Source organism: Olea europaea, unplaced genomic scaffold (assembly GCF_002742605.1).
Source record: "Olea europaea var. sylvestris unplaced genomic scaffold, O_europaea_v1 scaffold2804, whole genome shotgun sequence".
Classification (NCBI taxonomy): Eukaryota; Viridiplantae; Streptophyta; class Magnoliopsida; order Lamiales; family Oleaceae; genus Olea; species Olea europaea.
This window is the reverse complement of record NW_019246528.1, coordinates 265-13,797: the sequence shown is the minus strand read 5'-3', so window position 1 is coordinate 13,797 and position 13,533 is coordinate 265. Positions and strand designations below refer to the sequence as shown.

The following is a 13,533-nucleotide window of genomic DNA, read 5'->3' as shown; positions in this document are numbered from 1 at the left end:
GTTCTGATACTTTTTTCAAAGTGAAAAACACTTTACCGAATTTGTTTGAGCTCCGGTAAATTGCTGTACTGCTTTCGTATGAAACAATTTATTTTATCCTAGGAAACATTGTAAAGTAGGTGGACTCAAATTAATATTCTAATTTTGTTGATCATTTCGTTAATCTGTTCAAATTACATTACGATCATTCTGTCAGTGTAGCATATTCAGATTTTTCAAAGGAGAAATTTATACTTCGAAAAAAGTAGTGACTTGATCTCTTTTATTTGTTCTTAGGCTCTTCGCCAAATTAACTTAAAAAACAAAAATTGGGACTTAACGCAAAAAATGTTAAGCTATCATCGAAGAGATTTATGAGCACTATCTCAAAATCCAGCCATCTAATTCTCTACAATATGCATCCACAAAGATTGCATCAATATTTGCATTGTAGATGCTCGACATTCCTTTGAATTCCACATAAGTTGCAATCAGATGCAATACATTTCTTATGTAACTATAGGAACTACATTGGAACTGAATCAGATTTTTTCCGTATCTACTTGTAATAGATGAGTGAGGAATTCAAGCATAAAATGTTATGCTTTTGCGTTCTTGAGTTCTAATAGTCTGTACCATCTCCTATCCATTGAGCCAGCATTCCGTGCACCCAAATCTGAAACCAAAATTTCGTTAAACGTCTGTCGATTTTCACAACTAATCTGTCATTTATAATATTATGGTTCCTTACGCAGCAATTTAGGTTCGGACTTGTCACACGAATCCGAGCAAGTTTCCTGGAAGAAAATGAGCAAAACACACACATGAATAAGATTCAATTTCATTGTATGGAAATAATGATAATGGCTACTTGTGTTGCTCTACTTTGACTGAGATTGCCAGCCTGATGGTATCCTGTACTAGTGAATCAAGATCAGCCTCACATCCAGGTTTCACATAGATAACCTGCAAAAAAAAGGCCTCTTGCTGTTAGATCTTTTTCTGCCTTCTTGTGTTTGAGCATGCATGCATGATATAGATAGTGTAAACCCTGTTCAGGCACTGAACTTGTATGTGTGCCTTTTCAGTTTTTCTGGTCATTGAAATTAATTTTGTTACGAATTTCTTACGCAGTTATTCACTATGTTCAACTCCATCTTTGAGAGTTAACAAAAGTAGCTCCCGGCGGACAGATTTCTTACATGGAGGAATTTCAGAATTTAAGTCCCATTTACTTGCCAACATGGAGAAAATGCTACTCTTGAAATCGAACCTGTTTTTACAAAATACAACCAAACTTGGCTTTTGCTTTCTATTCGATCCAAGGCCTTAAGAGTTTGGTTTTGCAATTTCTCCATGCTGGCTTATCGGTTGGATTTAATAGCTTAATAAAAGACACAAGATATTCGTCCACCCACCCACTACTTGCTAATTCTTTTAGTTTGTATTGACTAATCTGACTACACTCGCTTAGGAGGTAAGATATTGGAAGTTCAGTGACCAACAAACAGCAGGCGTATTCAGTGTTTAAATATGTATTTAATCCATAGGTAGGTAGGTAGATATGTAGATAAATCGATAGAGTGAGAGAGAGAAATGTATAGGAGCATGACACTTACTGAAGGATCATCGACGCCAATCTCAGGAAGTTGTTGATCAGACGAGTCTTTCTGTCTACTTGATCTTGATGGAAGAACCCAAGCTTTAAATGTTGAATCTATCTGATATAATGGCCAAGAGGTTAATGAGTTGGTTAATTTGTTACTACACATATACCGAATACCATCAAACTCCAACAAGCTGAAACGAGCAATCCAATTTCAAGATTAATGTTCTTTAACGAGCTACCATAATGTAAGGGCATTTTAAACGATGACCAACATATAAGTACTTTAACTACTCATCTTAACGAGGTTAACCTTTTAAAATGGAAAGTCGAGACCCAATATTTTGATAAAAAATAGAGTACCTGTCGGAGAAAGGGAGAGCAACAGTTGCAACATTTTGTGGTGAAGCATGTCATGATCCTCCCTTCAACTGAGAGCCCAAATCCTGTGTGCTACAACAACAATCCTACTAAAGTTAAGAACACATTACTCATGAATAGTTTAAGCAACATTTTAAAATAAAACCTGTTGTCAGCAAACTAAATTAGACAATAATGGAAAAGAAAACGAAGCTAGAATCTTGTTGATATAGTGTCACATTCATTTGAGTCAAATGGATGATAACTTGACAATCTATGCTAGCTTATAACATCAACACAACAATTAAAAAAAAAAAAAATCCACAAAACCTCATATTCAAAGAAATTTAAGGCAAAGAAGAACCTTTTGAATGCAAAGAGTGATGGAAACAGGAGTGCTTCTGTGGGAATTATGATTGTATTCTTCCATTAGTAATAAATCTTGGAGCTGAAGCTGTTTCCAAGATAGATTATAGTGAGAGTTCCATTGACCATCCCATCTCCCTTCCGATGCTGATATTCTTATCAAACTCTGCTGTGTTTTTGAACTCTTTTTGCCTGTCTTCTAAATACATGCATTCACAACCAACAAACTAAACAGTTAATTACCAATCAAGAACATATACATGTCTAGCTTGCACGGAAAACACAATGCGATACGTAGAAATGTCATTTTTGACCCAAAAAAAGGACACGGCATTGATTTTTGAAGTTTCTGTGCAATATGTAAATGGAGGATAATTTACCATTAATGGAAGTTCATTTTTCTTTGCATAATCTCTAGTTTTGGCCTCAAATGAAAGGACGTGAACATTTCTGTTGATGTTTCTGGGTGAAATCCAATATCCAGCTCCAGCCATCTTTTCTCTGTCACACACACACAGGGGAGAGAGAGAACCTTATCCTCGCCTTGTTTACATGAAACCTCAACCATGGAATAAGATATGCAGATTTTTCCAATGGTTAATAAACTGTTAGTAACCCAAATCTTATAGCATTCTTCCATTTTCGTCATCCAACATCTTTTGGGTTCCAAATTAGTAGCTTACTTTCGATTTGTTTCAATTTAGTGGCAATGGTGACTGAAGCGAAATCTTGCTTAAAGTTTAGTGACCAATAAAATCTTGTTTACAAGCATTTTAATATTTTAAAGCATCTCAAGTCTTTAGTAAGACAGAGGTGCTGTATGTACAGATACAAACAGTTCGCAAACCACACATAACTCATTTTTTGGCACTATTTTATTTTACATGGGACCCACTCCATGTGAGACTTCTGTCAAAAAAATTTCTGTACAACTAAAATTATTGTTAGTAATATGTTGGCACCAATAAGTCGTAGTAATTAATTTAATGGTCTAAAGACATAGATTTTTCTATTTTCCCCATACAGTTGAAATTTATTATTTATTTAATTATTAATATGTGTGACTTGAAATAAATTTCTACTATCATTTGATTTAGAAAGGGTACGTCTAGCTTGATTCGGCCAATCATATTAATATTGTGTTTTATTAATTTTAAAGGAAGTATTGTATTTTAAGAGAAATATATCCATTCGATCATATTAATATCAGTATACCGACGAAATTCATTTGAAGGGGATTTGCAATCTCTTACATAGATTCATTTTATTTCCTTATTCTTTTCCTACATTTTTAGCAAGTCATAATTCTTTACTTTTCACATAGTTGTATTCATATTTTAGTGTCATAATATAAAAATATTTATACCAAATTTACCAACATATATATTTACCCAATATCATATTGAACTAAGAATACAATGGTAAATTTCAAACTTTTGTATTTGGACAGAGTAATATGGAATTGAAGTCTATACATTTACACTTAGCGTCTGTTCAAAGTAGATAGCAGTGAAACTCGACCATACCACTTAAGTACCGAAAACGTCATATTTTCGAACTTATATGATTAAAAGAATTGATTGATAACATTCAATCTAGAATGTAAACAAGGCGAGGATAAGGTTCTCTCTCTCCCCTGTGTGTGTGTGACAGAGAAAAGATGGCTGGAGCTGGATATTGGATTTCACCCAGAAACATCAACAGAAATGTTCACGTCCTTTCATTTGAGGCCAAAACTAGAGATTATGCAAAGAAAAATGAACTTCCATTAATGGTAACTTATCCTCCATTTACATATTGCACAGAAACTTCAAAAATCAATGCCGTGTCCTTTTTTTGGGTCAAAAATGACATTTCTACGTATCGCATTGTGTTTTCCGTGCAAGCTAGACATGTATATGTTCTTGATTGGTAATTAACTGTTTAGTTTGTTGGTTGTGAATGCATGTATTTAGAAGACAGGCAAAAAGAGTTCAAAAACACAGCAGAGTTTGATAAGAATATCAGCATCGGAAGGGAGATGGGATGGTCAATGGAACTCTCACTATAATCTATCTTGGAAACAGCTTCAGCTCCAAGATTTATTACTAATGGAAGAATACAATCATAATTCCCACAGAAGCACTCCTGTTTCCATCACTCTTTGCATTCAAAAGGTTCTTCTTTGCCTTAAATTTCTTTGAATATGAGGTTTTGTGGATTTTTTTTTTTTTTAATTGTTGTGTTGATGTTATAAGCTAGCATAGATTGTCAAGTTATCATCCATTTGACTCAAATGAATGTGACACTATATCAACAAGATTCTAGCTTCGTTTTCTTTTCCATTATTGTCTAATTTAGTTTGCTGACAACAGGTTTTATTTTAAAATGTTGCTTAAACTATTCATGAGTAATGTGTTCTTAACTTTAGTAGGATTGTTGTTGTAGCACACAGGATTTGGGCTCTCAGTTGAAGGGAGGATCATGACATGCTTCACCACAAAATGTTGCAACTGTTGCTCTCCCTTTCTCCGACAGGTACTCTATTTTTTATCAAAATATTGGGTCTCGACTTTCCATTTTAAAAGGTTAACCTCGTTAAGATGAGTAGTTAAAGTACTTATATGTTGGTCATCGTTTAAAATGCCCTTACATTATGGTAGCTCGTTAAAGAACATTAATCTTGAAATTGGATTGCTCGTTTCAGCTTGTTGGAGTTTGATGGTATTCGGTATATGTGTAGTAACAAATTAACCAACTCATTAACCTCTTGGCCATTATATCAGATAGATTCAACATTTAAAGCTTGGGTTCTTCCATCAAGATCAAGTAGACAGAAAGACTCGTCTGATCAACAACTTCCTGAGATTGGCGTCGATGATCCTTCAGTAAGTGTCATGCTCCTATACATTTCTCTCTCTCACTCCATCGATTTATCTACATATCTACCTACCTACCTATGGATTAAATACATATTTAAACACTGAATACGCCTGCTGTTTGTTGGTCACTGAACTTCCAATATCTTACCTCCTAAGCGAGTGTAGTCAGATTAGTCAATACAAACTAAAAGAATTAGCAAGTAGTGGGTGGGTGGACGAATATCTTGTGTCTTTTATTAAGCTATTAAATCCAACCGATAAGCCAGCATGGAGAAATTGCAAAACCAAACTCTTAAGGCCTTGGATCGAATAGAAAGCAAAAGCCAAGTTTGGTTGTATTTTGTAAAAACAGGTTCGATTTCAAGAGTAGCATTTTCTCCATGTTGGCAAGTAAATGGGACTTAAATTCTGAAATTCCTCCATGTAAGAAATCTGTCCGCCGGGAGCTACTTTTGTTAACTCTCAAAGATGGAGTTGAATATAGTGAATAACTGCGTAAGAAATTCGTAACAAAATTAATTTCAATGACCAGAAAAACTGAAAAGGCACACATACAAGTTCAGTGCCTGAACAGGGTTTACACTATCTATATCATGCATGCATGCTCAAACACAAGAAGGCAGAAAAAGATCTAACAGCAAGAGGCCTTTTTTTTGCAGGTTATCTATGTGAAACCTGGATGTGAGGCTGATCTTGATTCACTAGTACAGGATACCATCAGGCTGGCAATCTCAGTCAAAGTAGAGCAACACAAGTAGCCATTATCATTATTTCCATACAATGAAATTGAATCTTATTCATGTGTGTGTTTTGCTCATTTTCTTCCAGGAAACTTGCTCGGATTCGTGTGACAAGTCCGAACCTAAATTGCTGCGTAAGGAACCATAATATTATAAATGACAGATTAGTTGTGAAAATCGACAGACGTTTAACGAAATTTTGGTTTCAGATTTGGGTGCACGGAATGCTGGCTCAATGGATAGGAGATGGTACAGACTATTAGAACTCAAGAACGCAAAAGCATAACATTTTATGCTTGAATTCCTCACTCATCTATTACAAGTAGATACGGAAAAAATCTGATTCAGTTCCAATGTAGTTCCTATAGTTACATAAGAAATGTATTGCATCTGATTGCAACTTATGTGGAATTCAAAGGAATGTCGAGCATCTACAATGCAAATATTGATGCAATCTTTGTGGATGCATATTGTAGAGAATTAGATGGCTGGATTTTGAGATAGTGCTCATAAATCTCTTCGATGATAGCTTAACATTTTTTGCGTTAAGTCCCAATTTTTGTTTTTTAAGTTAATTTGGCGAAGAGCCTAAGAACAAATAAAAGAGATCAAGTCACTACTTTTTTCGAAGTATAAATTTCTCCTTTGAAAAATCTGAATATGCTACACTGACAGAATGATCGTAATGTAATTTGAACAGATTAACGAAATGATCAACAAAATTAGAATATTAATTTGAGTCCACCTACTTTACAATGTTTCCTAGGATAAAATAAATTGTTTCATACGAAAGCAGTACAGCAATTTACCGGAGCTCAAACAAATTCGGTAAAGTGTTTTTCACTTTGAAAAAAGTATCAGAACAAGTAAGAATGAGATTCAAAGGAAAGAAAGTTTACAATAAAAATAGCGTTATTTTTCTGGTACTAGGGTAAGCTATTTATAGATCATTCTCGGTCATTCGAATATCTTTCAAGTCTTTTCAAAATAGTCGTCACTGTTCAGACAATCCTGTAAATTCGAACAGTTCGAAATGAAACACCATGTCTGTTAAGTTTGTTAATAGACAACTTTGACAAAAAAAATACCTAGATATAAGTCAATCAAAAATTAATTTCATTAAATGGCCAAGAATTTGATTAATTACAATTTGACTAAAAATTTAAATAAATTTTGTCCAAAAAATAATATAATACAAGGAGCTGACCGCACTCGTGGCCTTAGGACTGAATCCAATGGGAGATAGCTCTAACCTTTCAAAGACTTGTTATCATTTGGGTCCCAAATCCAACCGCTAAACTTCCACTATATAAATCACTCCAATTTACAAAAGTAACAAATCATTTCCAACCATCACCACATAGTTCGCTTTGTTTTGAATCTTTCATTGACTTTGACACCTTGTATAGAGTGATTGAGTTACAGAATCTTTTTAAGTTGCATTAATTGTTTAACAGGTAAATTACACATATCATGATCACAGTGATAGGCGATGAACCTAATGAGCAGTTAATTAATTCTGAATTTTCCTTCCGAGTTTTTCTGCGTCAACCTAGCTGTTGCCGGCGGAATTTTCCGGTTATCATACCGCTCATCCTGATGGTTGATGGATGAATTTTTTTCCCCATAATTACCTGCTCTCATGGATAGCATGGATTTCTCCAAACTTTGCACGGAACTGAAACTGACTGAAACACATAAGCATCGGATTCCAATCAATCGGAAATTTCTGAGTGATGGAAGACTGAACACAATTCAGAACAGAAAAGAAGGCATCAAGTGAACATCCTTGCTTTCCACATTCGCAGCCCGTGAGACAGAGAGAGTTTACTATGGGGTTCTTGGTCTCTCAATGAACAATTGATTACAATGGGGTTTATATTGATGAACTGAAGACCGATTTCAATATTATTTTTCAATACGAACAGCTACCGGCGTTTTTCAGGAGTGTGGAAATATTGGTCACAAGGGCTTTTGAGTGTGTGATGCTGATGGTTCGATTCTTGGCTGATAGCACCTACACCTGTTTCGAGGGAGAAAGAACAAGGGTGAAGCCTTACCAGGCTGGTGACCTGGGTAAAATCCACCGATCCCCTTAAAGAGAAAAATAGGGGAATTTCAGGGAAAAAGATAGGTTGTACGACAGCCAATGAACATGAGGGGAGAGGGGGCATGGGTGGTCGTGAACGCGACCATTCCTAGTCCAACAATGCTCCTGTTTCACGTGGTTGAAGGGATTGAAATGGGTCATGGAAAATAGCAGGTTGTGGGATGACCGAATGTGAAGGGAAGCGGGTGTTGGAGGGGAGTTGGGAGATATGGAGGAGTCGTTAGCTCCTCCCATGTTGCGTGAACAAGTAATGTTATTTGTACATAATGATGACATGGAAGAGAGGAAAAGAGAATTGTACAAATAACATTACTTGTTCACGCAACATGGGAGGAGCTAACGACTCCTCCATATCTCCCAACTCCCCTCCAACACCCGCTTCCCTTCACATTCGGTCATCCCACAACCTGCTATTTTCCATGACCCATTTCAATCCCTTCAACCACGTGAAACAGGAGCATTGTTGGACTAGGAATGGTCGCGTTCACGACCACCCATGCCCCCTCTCCCCTCATGTTCATTGGCTGTCGTACAACCTATCTTTTTCCCTGAAATTCCCCTATTTTTCTCTTTAAGGGGATCGGTGGATTTTACCCAGGTCACCAGCCTGGTAAGGCTTCACCCTTGTTCTTTCTCCCTCGAAACAGGTGTAGGTGCTATCAGCCAAGAATCGAACCATCAGCATCACACACTCAAAAGCCCTTGTGACCAATATTTCCACACTCCTGAAAAACGCCGGTAGCTGTTCGTATTGAAAAATAATATTGAAATCGGTCTTCAGTTCATCAATATAAACCCCATTGTAATCAATTGTTCATTGAGAGACCAAGAACCCCATAGTAAACTCTCTCTGTCTCACGGGCTGCGAATGTGGAAAGCAAGGATGTTCACTTGATGCCTTCTTTTCTGTTCTGAATTGTGTTCAGTCTTCCATCACTCAGAAATTTCCGATTGATTGGAATCCGATGCTTATGTGTTTCAGTCAGTTTCAGTTCCGTGCAAAGTTTGGAGAAATCCATGCTATCCATGAGAGCAGGTAATTATGGGGAAAAAAATTCATCCATCAACCATCAGGATGAGCGGTATGATAACCGGAAAATTCCGCCGGCAACAGCTAGGTTGACGCAGAAAAACTCGGAAGGAAAATTCAGAATTAATTAACTGCTCATTAGGTTCATCGCCTATCACTGTGATCATGATATGTGTAATTTACCTGTTAAACAATTAATGCAACTTAAAAAGATTCTGTAACTCAATCACTCTATACAAGGTGTGAAAGTCAATGAAAGATTCAAAACAAAGCGAACTATGTGGTGATGGTTGGAAATGATTTGTTACTTTTGTAAATTGGAGTGATTTATATAGTGGAAGTTTAGCGGTTGGATTTGGGACCCAAATGATAACAAGTCTTTGAAAGGTTAGAGCTATCTCCCATTGGATTCAGTCCTAAGGCCACGAGTGCGGTCAGCTCCTTGTATTATATTATTTTTTGGACAAAATTTATTTAAATTTTTAGTCAAATTGTAATTAATCAAATTCTTGGCCATTTAATGAAATTAATTTTTGATTGACTTATATCTAGGTATTTTTTTTGTCAAAGTTGTCTATTAACAAACTTAACAGACATGGTGTTTCATTTCGAACTGTTCGAATTTACAGGATTGTCTGAACAGTGACGACTATTTTGAAAAGACTTGAAAGATATTCGAATGACCGAGAATGATCTATAAATAGCTTACCCTAGTACCAGAAAAATAACGCTATTTTTATTGTAAACTTTCTTTCCTTTGAATCTCATTCTTACTTGTTCTGATACTTTTTTCAAAGTGAAAAACACTTTACCGAATTTGTTTGAGCTCCGGTAAATTGCTGTACTGCTTTCGTATGAAACAATTTATTTTATCCTAGGAAACATTGTAAAGTAGGTGGACTCAAATTAATATTCTAATTTTGTTGATCATTTCGTTAATCTGTTCAAATTACATTACGATCATTCTGTCAGTGTAGCATATTCAGATTTTTCAAAGGAGAAATTTATACTTCGAAAAAAGTAGTGACTTGATCTCTTTTATTTGTTCTTAGGCTCTTCGCCAAATTAACTTAAAAAACAAAAATTGGGACTTAACGCAAAAAATGTTAAGCTATCATCGAAGAGATTTATGAGCACTATCTCAAAATCCAGCCATCTAATTCTCTACAATATGCATCCACAAAGATTGCATCAATATTTGCATTGTAGATGCTCGACATTCCTTTGAATTCCACATAAGTTGCAATCAGATGCAATACATTTCTTATGTAACTATAGGAACTACATTGGAACTGAATCAGATTTTTTCCGTATCTACTTGTAATAGATGAGTGAGGAATTCAAGCATAAAATGTTATGCTTTTGCGTTCTTGAGTTCTAATAGTCTGTACCATCTCCTATCCATTGAGCCAGCATTCCGTGCACCCAAATCTGAAACCAAAATTTCGTTAAACGTCTGTCGATTTTCACAACTAATCTGTCATTTATAATATTATGGTTCCTTACGCAGCAATTTAGGTTCGGACTTGTCACACGAATCCGAGCAAGTTTCCTGGAAGAAAATGAGCAAAACACACACATGAATAAGATTCAATTTCATTGTATGGAAATAATGATAATGGCTACTTGTGTTGCTCTACTTTGACTGAGATTGCCAGCCTGATGGTATCCTGTACTAGTGAATCAAGATCAGCCTCACATCCAGGTTTCACATAGATAACCTGCAAAAAAAAGGCCTCTTGCTGTTAGATCTTTTTCTGCCTTCTTGTGTTTGAGCATGCATGCATGATATAGATAGTGTAAACCCTGTTCAGGCACTGAACTTGTATGTGTGCCTTTTCAGTTTTTCTGGTCATTGAAATTAATTTTGTTACGAATTTCTTACGCAGTTATTCACTATATTCAACTCCATCTTTGAGAGTTAACAAAAGTAGCTCCCGGCGGACAGATTTCTTACATGGAGGAATTTCAGAATTTAAGTCCCATTTACTTGCCAACATGGAGAAAATGCTACTCTTGAAATCGAACCTGTTTTTACAAAATACAACCAAACTTGGCTTTTGCTTTCTATTCGATCCAAGGCCTTAAGAGTTTGGTTTTGCAATTTCTCCATGCTGGCTTATCGGTTGGATTTAATAGCTTAATAAAAGACACAAGATATTCGTCCACCCACCCACTACTTGCTAATTCTTTTAGTTTGTATTGACTAATCTGACTACACTCGCTTAGGAGGTAAGATATTGGAAGTTCAGTGACCAACAAACAGCAGGCGTATTCAGTGTTTAAATATGTATTTAATCCATAGGTAGGTAGGTAGATATGTAGATAAATCGATGGAGTGAGAGAGAGAAATGTATAGGAGCATGACACTTACTGAAGGATCATCGACGCCAATCTCAGGAAGTTGTTGATCAGACGAGTCTTTCTGTCTACTTGATCTTGATGGAAGAACCCAAGCTTTAAATGTTGAATCTATCTGATATAATGGCCAAGAGGTTAATGAGTTGGTTAATTTGTTACTACACATATACCGAATACCATCAAACTCCAACAAGCTGAAACGAGCAATCCAATTTCAAGATTAATGTTCTTTAACGAGCTACCATAATGTAAGGGCATTTTAAACGATGACCAACATATAAGTACTTTAACTACTCATCTTAACGAGGTTAACCTTTTAAAATGGAAAGTCGAGACCCAATATTTTGATAAAAAATAGAGTACCTGTCGGAGAAAGGGAGAGCAACAGTTGCAACATTTTGTGGTGAAGCATGTCATGATCCTCCCTTCAACTGAGAGCCCAAATCCTGTGTGCTACAACAACAATCCTACTAAAGTTAAGAACACATTACTCATGAATAGTTTAAGCAACATTTTAAAATAAAACCTTCTGTCAGCAAACTAAATGAGACAATGCTAGAAAAGAAAACGAAGCTAGAATCTTGTTGATATAGTGTCGCATCCATTTGAGTCAAATGGATGGTAGCTACATAATCTATGCTAGCTTTTAATATCAACACAGCAATTAAAAAAAAAAATCCACAAAACCTCATATTCACAGGTATTTAAGGCAAAGAAGAACCTTTTGAATGCAAAGAGTGATGGAAACAGGAGTGTTTCTGTGGGAATTATGATTGTATTCCTCCATTAGTAATAAATCTTGGAGCTGAAGCTGTTTCCAAGATAGATTAAAGTGAGAGTTCCATTGACCATCCCATCTCCCTTCTGATGCTGATATTCTTATCAAACTCTGCTGTGTTTTTGAACTCTTTTTGCCTGTCTTCTAAATACGTGCATTTACAGCCAACAAACTAAACAGTTAATTACCAATCAAGAACATATACATGTCTAGCTTGCACGGAAAACATAATGCGATACGTAGAAATGTCATTTTTGACCAAAAAAAGGACACAGCACTGATTTTAGAAGTTTCTGTGCAATATGTAAATGGAGGATAAGTTACCATTAATGGAAGTTCATTTTTCTTTGCATGATCTCTAGTTTTGGCCTCAAATGAATGGACATGAACATTTCTGTTGATGTTTCTGGGTGAAATCCAATATCCAGCTCCAGCCATCTTTTCTCTGTCACACACACACAGGGGAGAGAGAGAACCTTATCCTCGCCTTGTTTACATGAAACCTCAACCATGGAATAAGATATGCAGATTTTTCCAATGGTTAATAAACTGTTAGTAACCCAAATCTTATTGCATTCTTCCATTTTCGTCATCCAACATCTTTTGGGTTCCAAATTAGTAGCTTACTTTCGATTTGTTTCAATTTAGTGGCAATGGTGACTGAAGCGAAATCCTGCTTAAAGTTTAGTGACCAATAAAATCTTGTTTACAAGCATTTTAATATTTTAAAGCATCTTAAGTCTTTAGTAAGACAGAGGTGCTGTATGTACAGATACAAACACTTCGCAAACTACACATAACTCATTTTTTGGCACTATTTTATTTCACATGGGACCCACTCCATGTGAGACTTCTGTCAAAAAAATTTCTGTACAACTAAAATTATTGTTAGTAATATGTTGGCACCAATAAGTCGTAGTAATTAATTTAATGGTCTAAAGACATAGATTTTTCTATTTTCCCCATACAGTTGAAATTTATTATTTATTTAATTATTAATATGTGTGACTTGAAATAAATTTCTACTATCATTTGATTTAGAAAGGGTACGTCTAGCTTGATTCGGCCAATCATATTAATATTGTGTTTTATTAATTTTAAAGGAAGTATTGTATTTTAAGAGAAATATATCCATTCGATCATATTAATATCAGTATACTGACGAAATTCATTTGAAGGGGATTTGCAATCTCTTACATAGATTCATTTTATTTCCTTATTCTTTTCCTACATTTTTAGCAAGTCATAATTCTTTACTTTTCACATAGTTGTATTCATATTTTAGTGTCATAATATAAAAATATTTATACCAAATTTACCAACATATATATTTACCCAATAT

At 35.4% G+C, this 13,533-nt stretch overlaps 3 protein-coding genes across 9 annotated transcripts; 1 reads left to right on the top strand and 2 right to left on the bottom strand.

Annotated features, from left to right (window-relative positions):
- Positions 1 to 315: 315 nt before the first annotated feature.
- Positions 316 to 2,898, bottom strand: LOC111384003 (large ribosomal RNA subunit accumulation protein YCED homolog 2, chloroplastic-like). 3 transcript variants are annotated; one of them, XM_023008209.1, is made up of 7 exons: positions 2,692 to 2,898; positions 2,310 to 2,510; positions 1,949 to 2,038; positions 1,599 to 1,700; positions 851 to 945; positions 731 to 776; positions 316 to 655 (listed from the first exon to the last, which is right to left on the bottom strand). In XM_023008209.1, exons 1-7 carry the CDS (start codon positions 2,803 to 2,805, stop codon positions 602 to 604), a joined length of 702 nt encoding a protein of 233 aa, XP_022863977.1. In that variant the 5' UTR covers positions 2,806 to 2,898; the 3' UTR covers positions 316 to 601. The 3 variants fall into 3 exon arrangements, with proteins under 3 accessions (XP_022863977.1, XP_022863974.1, XP_022863976.1); XM_023008206.1 differs by having other exon boundaries at positions 865 to 945; positions 2,692 to 2,897; XM_023008208.1 differs by having other exon boundaries at positions 865 to 945; positions 2,310 to 2,507; positions 2,692 to 2,893.
- A 1,019-nt stretch (positions 2,899 to 3,917) lies between these two features.
- LOC111384002 (large ribosomal RNA subunit accumulation protein YCED homolog 2, chloroplastic-like) lies at positions 3,918 to 6,461 on the top strand. 3 transcript variants are annotated; one of them, XM_023008204.1, is made up of 7 exons: positions 3,918 to 4,085; positions 4,270 to 4,467; positions 4,739 to 4,828; positions 5,077 to 5,178; positions 5,832 to 5,912; positions 6,001 to 6,046; positions 6,122 to 6,461. In XM_023008204.1, exons 1-7 carry the CDS (start codon positions 3,972 to 3,974, stop codon positions 6,196 to 6,198), a joined length of 708 nt encoding a protein of 235 aa, XP_022863972.1. In that variant the 5' UTR covers positions 3,918 to 3,971; the 3' UTR covers positions 6,199 to 6,461. The 3 variants fall into 3 exon arrangements, with proteins under 3 accessions (XP_022863972.1, XP_022863971.1, XP_022863973.1); XM_023008203.1 differs by having other exon boundaries at positions 4,267 to 4,467; XM_023008205.1 differs by having other exon boundaries at positions 4,267 to 4,467; positions 5,832 to 5,926.
- A 3,682-nt stretch (positions 6,462 to 10,143) lies between these two features.
- Positions 10,144 to 12,717, bottom strand: LOC111384001 (large ribosomal RNA subunit accumulation protein YCED homolog 2, chloroplastic-like). 3 transcript variants are annotated; one of them, XM_023008202.1, is made up of 7 exons: positions 12,516 to 12,717; positions 12,135 to 12,335; positions 11,777 to 11,866; positions 11,427 to 11,528; positions 10,679 to 10,773; positions 10,559 to 10,604; positions 10,144 to 10,483 (listed from the first exon to the last, which is right to left on the bottom strand). In XM_023008202.1, the coding sequence occupies exons 1-7, from the start codon at positions 12,627 to 12,629 to the stop codon at positions 10,430 to 10,432; spliced, it is 702 nt and encodes a 233-aa protein (XP_022863970.1). In that variant the 5' UTR covers positions 12,630 to 12,717; the 3' UTR covers positions 10,144 to 10,429. The 3 variants fall into 3 exon arrangements, with proteins under 3 accessions (XP_022863970.1, XP_022863969.1, XP_022863968.1); XM_023008201.1 differs by having other exon boundaries at positions 10,693 to 10,773; positions 12,135 to 12,332; XM_023008200.1 differs by having other exon boundaries at positions 10,693 to 10,773; positions 12,516 to 12,716.
- Between the last annotated feature and the right edge of the window lie 816 nt (positions 12,718 to 13,533).